General features: G+C 39.9%; 1 protein-coding gene across 1 annotated transcript in view; it reads right to left on the reverse strand.

Moving 5' to 3' along the window:
* LOC150084619 (atlastin-2-like) overlaps positions 1–14,888 on the reverse strand; it is a 403,792-nt gene that overhangs the window by 315,219 nt on the left and 73,685 nt on the right. Inside the window, exon 3 of the mRNA XM_090375357.1 lies at positions 1,139–1,279. Within this exon, the coding sequence (XP_090231483.1) occupies positions 1,139–1,279 (141 nt within the window). The remainder of the gene's footprint in view (positions 1–1,138; positions 1,280–14,888) is intronic.

The following is a 14,888-nucleotide window of genomic DNA, read 5'->3' on the forward strand; positions in this document are numbered from 1 at the left end:
ACATCAAAGCTGTTTGTTCATCCAACTTTTTTAGGACTCCATCATAATAATTAGCTATATTGGTCAAGCAAAACTTCCCCTTCACAAATCTATGCTGTAATACATTAATGATACCATTCCTATCAAGATATACTGTATTCTTGTATTCAGTTACTACATGATCTTGCCCACCTCTGAAGTAAAAATCACTGGTCTATTGTTGATTGTCAAATCTGCATATCCTTTATGGACTTCGGTAGACATTAGTGCTTCTCCAGTGCACAGGGAATTGGCAAAGAGTCTAATGGTTCCTCAATCCTTCCTCAATTTGAATTTATGCCTCCTCAAGTGCATAGCCTGAGCAAGAGGAAGAATCCCATCAGCAGTGAGCTTGCTCAACCATTCAAGGCCTTAAACACTTCAATCAGATCACCTTGTGGGTGCCTAGTCTCTAGACACTGTAATTTGCAGAACTGAAGACTTACCTTACTTGATAAGAGCATCCCTTTGTTCCCCTCACCAATCTCGTTGCCCTTCTTTGCATCCATTCCAGCAGCTCTGCCACGTAGAGTTGCTGGAATGGATACCACTACCTGTATGCAATATTCAAGGTGTGACCTGACCATTGCCTTATATAATGGGACAATCACCTCCATACTGTTTACAGTGAATTTGTTCTAACAGATGAAATAGTGAATAATGAATATCACACATACATTTGAATCATTTGTTAAAAGAATTGAAAGATTAAGTTGCAGTTTGAGAAAAGGAGCTAGTTCCTATGGCATGAAAATGTTAGGATGAATTTTGCACTAATCAGCAAAGAATTTCTGGCACAACTTGGGACTGTGCAGCTAACCCCCCCCCCCCCCCAATTTCCAAATTTTCTCCCTTAGGTTACTTTGCCAAAATAAAATCCACACAGAGTATGATGATTTGACAACACAGAAAAATTGAAAAGAAATGAGGAAAAGAAATATGTGGTGGTCAGTTCAAATGCATTTGAAAAATGTTTCAAAGAGCTGTAAAAATGATCTACATGTGTGTGGCTGTTGGAGGCAATTAAAAGCTTTTTTCATTCTGAAATATAAATTATAATTTTCTTTAAATATATTCAATTCTACAATTTAATTATTAAACCTATTATGTAGTTTCATACCTGTTCTTTGGTGGATAATGTAATCATGAAAACTTCACTCCACATCATAATTCCAGATGTGTCTCTTTCAGAACCACCACGCCATGAAAATCCTGTGAGAGCTTCATTCTCTTTTCCTATCCAACTGCCACTGGATTTATCCTTAAGAAGAGTAGAATTAATTCTGTAAATCTTAATATAACCAAAACAGTTTGGGAGCATTTATATTATTACTTTAACAGTTATTTCAATTTTTAAATTTAATTTGGTTTGGAGGACATTCACCAATAGCGTGGTTTGGTAGACAGTTAATCAAGAAAATAAGAAACTATTTCTGAATAAAACAGTTGGCGATGTAAACTTCAAGATATACTTTCTTAAATAGCAATATATTTTGTGTTTGTTTCTGTGATATGAAAATTAATCAAACTATAGATTTCTCATATTTTTTTTAAATTAAAACAATTAAATAATAAACTTTGTAGTAAAATTGTTATAATGACATAAATTACATTAAAAAAGGAACTGAGCACTCTCAGAACTGCTGCAGTGAGTGTGACAATGAGTACTAAAAAATGAACTCATATCCATGAAAGAAAGGTGTCACTATTAAAAAATAAATCAACTGGAAAACCATTCTATTATCACATTTATCTCTTAGTTAACTATTTACTTTAACTTTAAGTAAATAATGAAATAAACATTTTACAGCCATAAAATTGTTATTTTTTGGCAAAAGAATTTTTAAAAATCACTTGTCTCCTAACAGTATTAGAAAAATGTCAAAAACTTTTATCAAACATTCAATAAACAAAATCTTTTAAATGAATTATTACACACATTGCCAAATAGAGAAGGCACAAGACAACTATAAAATGCCTACCAGAGTCACAAAATTACATTTATATTCATACATGGCGACTGCTATTTAAATTGGAGCATAGTGCCATTAGAGGCAAGCTACTGTGGACTAGAAATCCCTACGAACTGGAGATATGCAAATGTATTCCCAATACGTAAAGGGGAAATCAAAAGATGAAATGAAAAATTACGGACCTGTTAACTGTTAACTTAACATCTGTTCCAAGGAAAATAATGGAGTCATTGGTTAAAGAAATAAGGCAAGACCAACTGGAGAGGAATGAACTTGTACAACAGAGACAGCATGGATTTGTTAAGGGACAATTTTGTTTAACCATTCTGATAAGTTACTACAATCCAGTGACCAGGAAATTGGATGCAAAAAATTATTTTGATATCATATACTGGAATTTAAGGAAGGCTTTTGATATTATTGCACATAAAAGTCTGCTTTATAAACTGGAGCACTGTGGCATTAAGGGCAAGTTCCTGCTAAGGATAAAGGGCTGGTTAAGTGGAAGAAGACAGAGAATCGTTATCAATGGGCACTGCTCTTCATGGACTGATGTTATCAGTGGAGTCCCCCAGGTTCAGTGCTGGGCCCATTGTTGTTTGCAATATTCATTAATGATACTGATGAAGGTATATCAGGCTTAATGTCAAAGTTTGCAGATGATACATAGTTGGCAGGGTGCCATTAGAGGCAAGCTACTGTGGACTAGAAATTCCTACGAACTGGAGATATGCAAATGTCTTCCCAATACATAACAAGAGTAATCAGGGTGAGCCATTGCAACAAGACCGAGGAAAATGCCCAGACACGATAGGAGGGAGTATATGATGAGAGCCCTGTCGATCAATTCGACCCTGGAAAGATTGTGCAGGGCTCAAGGGGTAGAATTTTTTTCAGCCTGGTCTGTACTTGTTAACAGGAGAGACTGCTTCTACAGGGATGGGATACACTTAAATAGAAAGGGTGCAAGAATGTTTGCTGATGCTATCGAGGCAGTGTTAGGAGGGTCGGAAAACTGCTAGATTGGGGGGATACAAGGACTACTAGATTAACAGTAGCCACTGGCAGAGGAGAAAGTGATTCTTGCACTGCTTCTATTGGAATGAGCAGCAGCCTGGAAAATAAGATGCAGGATATTTCAGAGACTGCTGGGAATCATTGGGGTACAAGTAAACACATGGGTTGTGTTAGGGTGGCTAAGAGGAAGAGCAGGTGCATGTATACTTGCGTGTACACCAATGCTAGGAGTCTAGTAAATAAATTTGATGAATTTGAGGTATTGCTCAAAACATCAAAGGCAGATATTGTTGGGATTTCAGAGACGTGCTGTCACACAGATATAAGGAATGCAGAACTGGAATTTGGGGAGTACAATGTCTACAGAAAGGATAGACAGGATAGGAAGGGAGGAGGGGTTATGCTATTAGTTAAGAAACACATAAAATCCAAGGAAGTGAAGCCAGTCGACATCGCTGGACAGTGCAGTGTCGAGTCAGTTTGGTGTGACATAAGCATTGGGAGATCAAAATTGAGAGTAGGAGTGTGCTATAGGCCTAATGACTCTGATGAGTATAATAAGAAACTGTACAGAGAAATAGAGTGGGCCAGTAAATCAGAGTGTCTTATCTGGGAACTCCAGTCAATATCTGGGAAATTAAAATCCCCCATAAGGGGGATTTTAATTTCCCAGATATTGACTGGAGTTTGGGGGCTGGTCACTCACACACTAGCAAGGCTTTTGTGGATTTATTGGATGATTGTTTTCTACATCAGCATGTTCGGGAGGCAACTAGAGGGAGGAATACTCTTCATTTGATTATCAGTAGTGATTCTTCATGCATTAAGAATCTGCAGATAAATGAACCACTAGGTGGCAGTGATCACAGTGTTCTGAAGTGGGATTTACTCAAAGAGGTAACTACCATTAGGGGTAAAGGGAAGGGGTATTGCTTTCGTAAAGGCGACTACAGTGGACTGAGACAGTATTTAAATTCTATACAGTGGGATCAACTGATGATGTTACCAACAGCAAATTCAAAATGGGAAGCATTCAAAGAACTTATCTTGGAAGCTACTAGGCTTTACATACCAACTAAGAAATATTGTTCAAGGTTTAGGCCTAAATGGATGTCAGATGAACTAATGAGGCATATGGCAGAGAAGAAAAATGCATGGGATACATAAAAATTAACATGTGACACAGAAGCCTATGATAGATACAAGTTGATCTGTAACCAAGTTACAAAGGAGGTTAGGCAGGTGAAGGCAGATTACGAGAAATCCTTGGCAAAGGATGCGAAGAAAAACAGCAAAGAGTTCTTTACTTATGTAAACTCTAGAAGGAAGGGGATGAATCAGATTGGTCCACTTGATATCGATGGGTCAACTGTTGATGATCCTGCACAGGTAGCTAACAAACTAAATGAATATTTTGCATCAACATTCACACATGAGGAGTTATTCAGCGAGGGGAATGCCAGAGGTGTATTCAACTCTGGCAGTAAGCTAGAGAATCTTGTAATAACTGAGAGTAAAGTGGAGGAGAAATTGTTGAAGATAAACAAGAAAGGCACCTGGGGTGGATGGAATCTATCCAGTTATATTAAAGGAGGCAGCAATGGAAGTAAGCAAACCCTTAGCCATAATTATGAGAGCTTCCTTGGACTCAGGGGAGGTACCCATGGACTGGAGATGTGCAAATGTGACCCCAATTCACAAAGGAGGATCAAAGGCTGACACAAGTAATTATAGACCTGTGAGTTTAACTTCTGTTCCAGGAAAATTAATGGAGGCACTGGTTAAAGAAGCACTGCAGGATCATCTAGACAAGACTTCAGTTATAGCTCAGACACAGCATGGTTTTTTAAGGGGAAGTGTTGCCTGACCAATTTGATTGGATACTATGATGCAGTCACAAAAGAACTGGATGCAGGGAATAACTTTGATATTATATACTTGGATCTTAGAAAGGCTTTTTGATACTGTTGCACATGGAAGACTGCTGCACAAATTGGAGCAGTGTGGCATTGGAGGCAAATTGCTGCTATGGATAAAGGGGTGGTTGAGGGGGAGAAGACAGAGTGGTAATCAATGGACACTGCTCGTGGACTAATGTTATTAGTGGAGTCCCTCAGGGCTCAGTGTTGGGTCCTTTATTGTTTTCTGTATTTATAAATGATATTGATGATGGTATATCAAGCTTAATGTCCAAGTTTGCAGACAATACAAAGGTTGGCAGGGTTGTGAAGGACACTACTGACACTATGCTGCTGCAACAGGATCTGGAAAGTTTGAGCAGATGGGCTGAGAGGTGGCAAATGAAGTTTAACATTGACAAATGTAAAGTACTACATATGGGAAACAGCAACCCCAGAGCAACGTATCAACTCTGTGGTACTACACTGACAGTGGTAGAGAATGAAAGGGACCTGGGGGTGGTTGTGCAGGCAGATATGAAGTGCTCTGAGCAGTGCAGACGGGCTGCAAGAGTAGCTCATGGTGTATTGTCAATGATATATAGGAATTTTTCTAGCGGGGATAAGGAGGTGATTATTTCCTTGTATAAGGCAATGGTCAGGCCACACCTGGAGTACTGTATACAGGCCTGGAGACCTCATTTCAAGAAGGATGTAGAGCTGCTGGAACGAGTACAGAGAAGGGCAACAAGATTAGTGAATGGAACAAAGGGGTGCTCTTACGAAGAAAGGCTTAAGTTTTGCGAATTACAGTGTCTGGAGACTAGGCAGCAGCAAGGTGATCTGATAGAGGTGTACAAAGCCTTGAATGGTTTGAGCATGCTCAATGCTGATGGGATTCTTCCTCTTGCTCAGAAAAATCACCTGAGAGGGCATAAATTCAAATTGAGGAAAGACAGATGTAGGCTAGATGTGCGGAAATTTGCCTTTAGCCAGCGGGTGGTTGGTAGGTGGAACAGACTTCCATCCCTTGTCGTGGAAGTTGATAGCCTAAATAAGTTTAAGGCTCGGCTGGACAGGTATTTCGAACGAACAGAGGGGTGAAGTGGAAGTGGTTATTTTTTATTTATTTATTTTACTTTAATTTTTTTGGCTGATGCTGCATAAACTTGCTTTCTTGCATCAAATGCCTCTACTAATGCTAATGCTAAAAATTGCATCAATGAGTTGAGAAATGGCAGCTGAAGTTTAACATTGGCATATATAAGATAATGCTTGTTTGTTTGTTATTTGGTTTTTAGGAGCATTATCAACTAAGGCTATATTACTTCAGGGATATGTGGTGGTTATTCCCTGACCTTTCTGCATCCTCTGTATTTGGTGGTCACGGGCTCGAACCCTGGTCTAATCAAGAAGCATGTGCTACGCACTGCTGCTGCCCACCTGGCTACAGAGGTGCCATAAGATAATGCACATGGATAGCAGTAACCGCAGAGTAACTTATCAACTGTGTGGTACTACATGCAGGGTAGTGAAAATGAAAAAGAACTAGGTGTAATTGTGCAGTCAGATACGAAATTCTCTGAGTAGTGCAGACATGATGCCAGGACGGCTTATGGGAAGTTTGGCAATGACATACAAAAACTTTGCTAGCAAAGATAAGGTGGTGATTATCCCTTTCTACAAGGCCATGGTTAGGCCACATCTTGAGTATTGTATACAGGTCTGGAGGCCTCACTTTAGGAAGGATGTAGATCTGCTGGAACGGGTGCTCTCACTAGAAGACTTCAGTTCTGAAAATTGCAGCTTGTGGAGACTAGGAACTTGTGTGTGTGTGGTGGGGGGGGTGAAATCTGATTAAGGTGTTTAAGGTCTTGAATGGATTGAATAAGCTGAATGGCATTCTTCCTCTTGCTGAAACTACACACATGAGGGGGATTAAATTTAAGTTGAGGAAGGATGATTGCAGGATAGATTGGTGGAAGTTTTCCTTCAGCCAGTGGTGGTTGATTTTTGGAATAGGCTTCCATCTGTTGTTTTGGAAGTGAATGGTTTGAACAAATTCAAAGAACTAGACAAATTCTTGGAAGCTATGGATGGGAGAAGTGTGTAGTTTTTTTTTTTTTGGCTGATGCTATATAAAGTTTGCTTTCTTGCATCGTTTGCCACTATTACTAAAGACAAAGGAATCATTATGTGGTAGTTGAAAACAGCATCATAAAAGGGCCACTGCTCTTTATGGATCAATGTGATAAGTGGAGTTCCAGAAGGGTTGGGGTTGGACTGTTTACTGTTTTTAATGTTTAATAATGATTCTGATAAGCATATTTCATGTTTGATTTCTAAATTTGCCAATGATTGAGAGATGTACACAAGGGTTAATAACAGTAGTAGTAGTCGTAGTGGCATGTGATGCAAGAAAGCAAGTGTATGAGCTTATGCAGCATCAGCCAAAAAAAAAAAAAAAAAAATCGCACCATTCCCTCCAAATGCCTGTCCAGTTCCTCCTTAAATTTATTTAACCTATCAACTTCCACGACAGATGGAAGTTTGTTCCAGCAATTAACCACCCGCTGGCTAAAGGCAAATTTCTGCACATCTATTCTACATCTGTCTTTTCTTAATTTGAATTTATGCCCCCTTAGGTTCGTAATCTGAACAAGTGGAAGGATCCCATCATAATTCAACATGCTCAATCCATTCAACGCCTTATACACCTCAATCAGATCACCTCGCAGGTGCCTAGTCTCCAGCCACTGCATGGGCAGGAGCAGCAGTGCGTAGCACACGCTTCTTGATTATAATGGGGTTCGAGCCCATGACCACCAAATACGGAGGATGTGGAAAGGTCAGGAAATGACCACCGCATATTCCCGGAGCAATATGGCCTTAGTTGCTAAAGCTCCTAAAAACCAAACAACAACAACAACAGCCACTGCAATTTGCAGAACTTAAGCCTCTCTTGGTAAGAGGATCCCTTTATTCCCCTCACCAATCTTGTTGCACTTCTCTGTACATGCTCAAGCAAATCTACATCCTTTCTAAAATGAGGCCTCCAGACCTGTACTCAGTACTCAAGGCGTGGCCTGACCATTGCCTTATACAGAGGGACAATCACCTCCTTTTCCCTGCTAGCAAAATTCCTATATATCATTGACAAAACCCCATGACCTGCCCTGGCAGCCTGTCTGCATTGCTCAGAAAACTTCATATCTGACTGCACAATTACTCCCAGGGCTTTTTCATTTTCTACCACCTTAAGTGTAGTACCACACAGTTGGTATGTTTCTCTGGGGTTACTTCTACCCATATGGAGTACTTTGCATTTGTCAAGGTTAAACTTCAGTTGCCACTTCTTAGCCCATCTTCCCAAATTATCTAGATCCTGCCGACCGGGCTAGCCGGGTAGGTAAAGTGCCTGCCTGGCAACCCAAAGGTCGTGGGTTCGATTCCCGCCTCGGGCTGGATATCACGATGGTGCCGAACCAACCGGTTGGTTAGATATCCCGGCCACGATACACGAAGGAAGCAAGAAAAAACTGGTTCCTTCGTGTATTGATCACATCATACGAAATAAATAAATAAATCTAGATCCTGTTGCAGTAGCACACTGCCATTAACAACCCTGCCAACCTTTGTATCATCTGTAAACTTCGACACTAAGCCTGATATACCTTCATCAATATCATTGATAAATATACAAAACAACAGAGGACCCAACACCGAACCCTGTGGGACTCCACTAATAACATAAGTCCACGAAGAGCAGCACCCATTAATTACCACCCTCTGTCTTCTCCCACTCAACCATCCTTTTATCCATTGTACCCTTAATACAATTCTGCTCCAATTTGTACAATAGTCTTCCATGAGCAACAGTGTCAAAAGCTTTCCTGAAATCCAAATATATGATATCAAAATTAATTTTTGCATCCAGTTCCTTTGTAACCACATCATAATATCTAATCAAATTTGTCAGACAAGACTTTCCTTTAACAAATCCATGATGTGTCTGAATTATTGCTGCAGTCTTGTCTAGATGATCCTGCAATGCATCTTTAACCAGCGACTCCATTATTTTATCCAGAACAGAAGTTAAACTAACTGGTCTGTAATTACTCGTTCACCCTTCGATCCCCCTTTGTGAATTGGGGATACATTTGCACATCTCAAGACTGTGGGGACCTCCCCTGAGTCCAAGGATGCTCTCATAATTATGGCTAAGGGTTTGCTTAGTTGCTTTGCCACCTCCTTTAATATAACTGGATAGATCCCATCCACCCCAGGTGCCTTTCTTATGTTTAACTTCAACAATTTCTCCTCCACTTTGCTCTCAGTAATTACAAAATCATTAAGCACCCTGCTACAATTTGATAACCTTCTGCCATTTTCAAATCTTAATAACTCCTCATGCGTGAATGTAAATGCAAAATACTCATTCAGTTTGTTTGCTATCTGAGCAGGATCATCAACAGTGGAACCATCGATATCAAGTGGACCAATCAGATTCATCCCCTTCATTTTAGAGTTTATATAAGTAAAGAAATCCTTGCTGTTTTTCTTAGCATCTTTTGCCAAAGATTTCTCGTAATCTGCCTTCGCCTTCCTAACCTCCTTTGTGACCTGATTACAGACTAGCTTATATCTGTCATAGGCTTCTGAGTCGCTTGATAATTTATATACATCCCATGCATTTTTCTTCTCTGTCATGAGTCTCATTAGTTAATTTGATAACCATTTAGGCCTAAACCTTGAACAATATTTCTTAATAGGTATGAAACTTTTAGTAGCATCCAGGATTAATTCCTTGAATGCTTCCCACTTAGAATTTACTGTTGGTAACATCGTCAGTTGATCCCACTGTACAGAATTTAAAAACTGTCTGAGACCACTGGGGTTGGATTGTTTACTGTTTTTAATGTTTATTAATGATTCTGATAGGCATATTTCATGTTTGATGTCTAAGTTTGCCGATGATTGAGAGATGTACACAATGGTTAATAACAGTAATCAATAGGATCTAAGCTAAGAGGATCAAGAGGGTCTAAACTAAGCAGACGGATGGAATATGGAAATTGAGGTCAAACAGAAATAAACACAAGGGTGGGTAACAGAATCAATACACTCGGATAGCAGAATCCTAGAATAATATATGTACTATCCGGTTGGTATGTTATTCTGGGATTCTCAAACTCAAAGTAGTGAAATATGAAAAAGATCTAAGGGCAACTGTACAGTCTGGCATGAAATTTTCTGAGTGATTGAGCTGCTAGAACAGACCACAGACTTGTCAGTAACATACAGAACCTCACGAAAATACTGAGCCACTAATTACATAACTGCAAAACAAATAAGGGAGTAGGCATTTGTCTTGTGGCCAGGTTCCTTTACACAGAAAGGAAAAATTAAAAGCATATCTGTAGAAGATTATAACACTGAGGCTGAGGTCAGGCAGTTCAAAACTAGGCATCCAGTCTATTCCTCATTTGTAACAGCTTGCTCTGTAAGGCAGGTTAGGTCTCATTCTGGAAAAGAACCCATGACTGCCTGGAACTCATGTAAAACCTTTCATGATGAGAAAAACAAAAACACTCAGACTACCAAGCTGAGTTGGATCCCCCCCATAAATAGTAGTTGAAGTATGCTCTAATAAACAAAACCTGAGCTGTTTTATGCAGAATGTTAGCAGCCTCAGAAACAAAATGTATACCCTACAAGCAAGAGGGGATTATGACTTATCATGACTTTGTACAAACATGGCTAAACAATAATAAACTGCCTGATATGCTTCCTCATTTAATAGCATACAATTTTATTAGAAAAGGTAAAACAGAAAAAAGTGGAGATGTTGCAATATTCTACTGAGATCAATATCTACCACTAACATCCTGGGTCAAGCGAACTGAAAATTTTGAGGACATCAGTAGCACTTTTGTCAAAGTCTAAGTTTTATCTATCTAAGTTTTAAAGTAACTTAGATAGAGATTTTGTAGGTATTACTTAGTATCGGAAAGGGTATCAAATCCACGTGTTTACCGATCGTAAATAGCCGCCATTGCTACGCGAAAATTAATCAGTAAAATCTATTAATCTTGTCGAACTTCATTGGCAATTAAATTGTACTTTTAACTATACATATAACCACTTAGGTTACGTAATATAAATAATTAGTAAAAATAAATAATTAATACCTAACTTGATACGGAAGTTATATAAAGGGATTTCGTAGATAACACTCGTTACTGAAACAAATATTTCGTAGATAACACTCGTTACTGAAACAAATATTTCGTAGATAACAATCGTTACTGAAACATAAATATTTCGTAGATAACACTCGTTACTGAAACAAATATATCGTAGCTAACACTCATAGATTTCGTAGATAACACTCGTTACTGAAACATAAATATAGCTTTATAACTGTGTTGAGATACAAGTTTAGGATTTAATTTTGTACTGAAATTGAAATTTTTATTGAAAGTAAATCGAAATCATGACTCAAACCAGAGCAGCAAAGCAAAAGGCTCAAGCTAATGGGAATGCTGTGGCTCAGAGGAGAACTGAGGGAGGGGCAGTTGCCCTCTGAATCACAGCCTTTTAAGATGCACTATTTGCTTGATGTTTGCGGAGCAGTCAGGTATGGGACATGATACTGCCATGGGGGATGTCTTTGAATGTGCACGATGCAAGGAGTGTAAGGAAATCAGGCGTCAACTCAGCATTGTTATGGGCCTATATGAGAGCTTGAAGGACAGGGTGGATGCCCTCGAAGGATTACAAGTGCGGGGCCCATCAAGCTCTCAGCTGCCCACACCAATGCCAGAGCTTGCACTTGGTCATCGCGCAACACAGCGGCAGCCCCCAAGGCAGAATGCGCTGGTCCCAAGGGAACTAGTAGTTGTTGGTGATTATTGTCAGTGAAACGGGAAACATGCTTTGTAAAAAGGATAGGTGGAACAGGACCAGGGTATGTCTGCCAGGGGCAAAGGTTGATGATGTTGTAGGGCGGATATCATCTTTTAAGGGCACAAAAGGTGATATAGTTGTACACGTTGGCACTAATGATATTAAGAGTAGGAGACCGGCGGAATTACTTAACAAGTACAGGTCACTGATGAAAAAAAGCCCTGAATTAGGGTTGAATTTGAAAGTGTCTGCAATTCTGCCCAGACACAATAGGAGGGAGTATATGATGAGAGCTCTGTCGATCAATTCGGCCCTGGAAAGATTGCGCAGGGCTCAAGGGTTAGAATTTTTTTCAGCCTGGTCTGTACTTGTTAACAGGAGAGACTGCTTCTACAGGGATGGGATCCACTTAAATAGAAAGGGTGCAAGAATGTTTGCTGATGCTATCGAGGCAGTGTTAGGAGGGTCGGAAAACTGCTAGATTGGGGGGATACAAGGACTAATAGATTAACAGGTGCCACTGGCAGAGGAGAAAGTGATTCTTGCACTGCTTCTATTGGAATGAGCAGCAGCCTGGAAAATAAGATGCAGGATATTTCAGAGACTGCTGGGAATCATTGGGGTACAAGTAAACACATGGGTTGTGTTAGGGTGGCTAAGAGGAAGAGCAGGTGCATGTATACTTGCGTGTACACCAATGCTAGGAGTCTAGTAAATAAATTTGATGAATTTGAGGTATTGCTCAAAACATCAAAGGCAGATATTGTTGGGATTTCAGAGACGTGGTGTCACACAGATATAAGGAATGCAGAACTGGAATTTCGGGAGTACAATGTCTACAGAAAGGATAGACAGGATAGGAAGGGAGGAGGGGTTATGCTATTAGTTAAGAAACACATAAAATCCAAGGAAGTGAAGCCAGTCGACATCGCTGGACAGTGCAGTGTCGAGTCAGTTTGGTGTGACATAAGCATTGGGAGATCAAAATTGAGAGTAGGAGTGTGCTATAGGCCTAATGACTCTGATGAGTATAATAAGAAACTGTACAGAGAAATAGAGTGGGCCAGTAAATCAGAGAGTTTTATTATGGGGGATTTTAATTTCCCAGATATTGACTGGAATTTGGGGGCTGGTCACTCACACACTAGCAAGGCTTTTGTGGATTTATTGGATGATTGTTTTCTACATCAGCATGTTCGGGAGGCAACTAGAGGGAGTAATACTCTTGATTTGATTATTAGTAGTGATTCTTCATGCATTAAGAATCTGCAGATAAATGAACCACTAGGTGGCAGTGATCACAATGTTCTGAAGTGGAATTTACTCAAAGAGGTAACTACCATTAGGGGTAAAGGGAAGGGGTATTGCTTTCGTAAAGGTGACTACGATGGACTGAGACAGTATTTAAATTCTATACAGTGGGATAAACTGATGATGTTACCAACAGCAAATTCAAAATGGGAAGCATTCAAAGAACTTATCTTGGAAGCTACTAGGCTTTACATACCAACTAAGAAATATTGTTCAAGGTTTAGGCCTAAATGGATGTCAGATGAACTAATGAGGCATATGGCAGAGAAGAAAAATGCATGGGATACATACAAATTAACACGTGACACAGAAGCCTATGATAGATACAAGTTGATCTGTAACCAAGTTACAAAGGAGGTTAGGCAGGCAAAGGCAGATTACGAGAAATCCTTGGCAAAGGATGCGAAGAAAAACAGCAACAGCAAAGAGTTCTTTACTTATGTAAACTCTAGAAGGAAGGGGATGAATCAGATTGGTCCACTTGATATCGATGGGTCAACTGTTGATGATCCTGCTCAGGTAGCTAACAAACTAAATGAATATTTTGCATCGACATTCACACATGAGGAGTTATTCACCGAGGGGAATGCCAGAGGTGTATTCATCTCTGGCAGTAAGCTAGAGAATCTCGTAATAACTGAGAGTAAAGTGGAGGAGAAATTGTTGAAGATAAACACAAGAAAGGCACCTGGGGTGGATGGAATCTATCCAGTTATATTAAAGGAGGCAGCAATGGAAGTAAGCAAACCCTTAACAATAATTATGAGAGCTTCCTTGGACTCAGGGGATGTACCCACGGACTGGAGATGTGCAAATGTGACCCCAATTCACAAAGGAGGATCAAAGGCTGACACAAGTAATTATAGACCTGTGAGTTTAACTTCTGTTCCCGGAAAATTAATGGAGGCACTGGTTAAAGAAGCACTGCAGGATCATCTAGACAAGACTTCAGTTATAGCTCAGACACAGCATGGTTTTGTTAAGGGGAAGTGTTGCCTGACCAATTTGATTGGATACTATGATGCAGTCACAAAAGAACTGGATGCAGGGAATAACTTTGATATTATATACTTGGATCTTAGAAAAGCTTTTGATACTGTTGCACATGGAAGACTGCTGCACAAATTGGAGCAGTGTGGCATTGGAGGCAAATTTCTGCTATGGATAAAGGGGTGGTTGAGGGGGAGAAGACAGAGAGTGGTAATCAATGGACACTGCTCATCGTGGACTGATGTTATTAGTGGAGTCCCTCAGGGTTCAGTATTGGGTCCTTTATTGTTTTCTGTATTTATAAATGATATTGATGATGGTATATCAAGCTTAATGTCCAAGTTTTCAGACGATACGAAGGTTGGCAGGGTTGTGAAGGACACTACTGACACTATGCTGCTGCAACAGGATCTGGAAAGGTTGAGCAGATGGGTTGAGAGGTGGCAAATGAAGTTTAACATTGACAAATGTAAAGTACTACATATGGGAAACAGCAACCCCAGAGCAACGTATCAACTCTGTGGTACTACACTGACAGTGGTAGAGAATGAAAGGGACCTGGGGGTGGTTGTGCAGGCAGATATGAAGTTCTCTGAGCAGTGCAGACGGGCTGCAAGAGTGTATTGTCTGCATGGTGTATTGTCAATGATATATAGGAATTTTTCTAGCGGGGATAAGGAGGTGATTATTTCCTTGTATAAGGCAATAGTCAGGCCACACCTAGAGTACTGTATACAGGCCTGGAGACCTCATTTCAAGAAGGATGTAGAGC

The sequence above is a fragment of the Mastigoproctus giganteus genome, chromosome 6, assembly GCF_048544385.1.
Source record: "Mastigoproctus giganteus isolate SK-2022 chromosome 6, ASM4854438v1, whole genome shotgun sequence".
Taxonomy (NCBI): Eukaryota; Metazoa; Arthropoda; class Arachnida; order Uropygi; family Thelyphonidae; genus Mastigoproctus; species Mastigoproctus giganteus.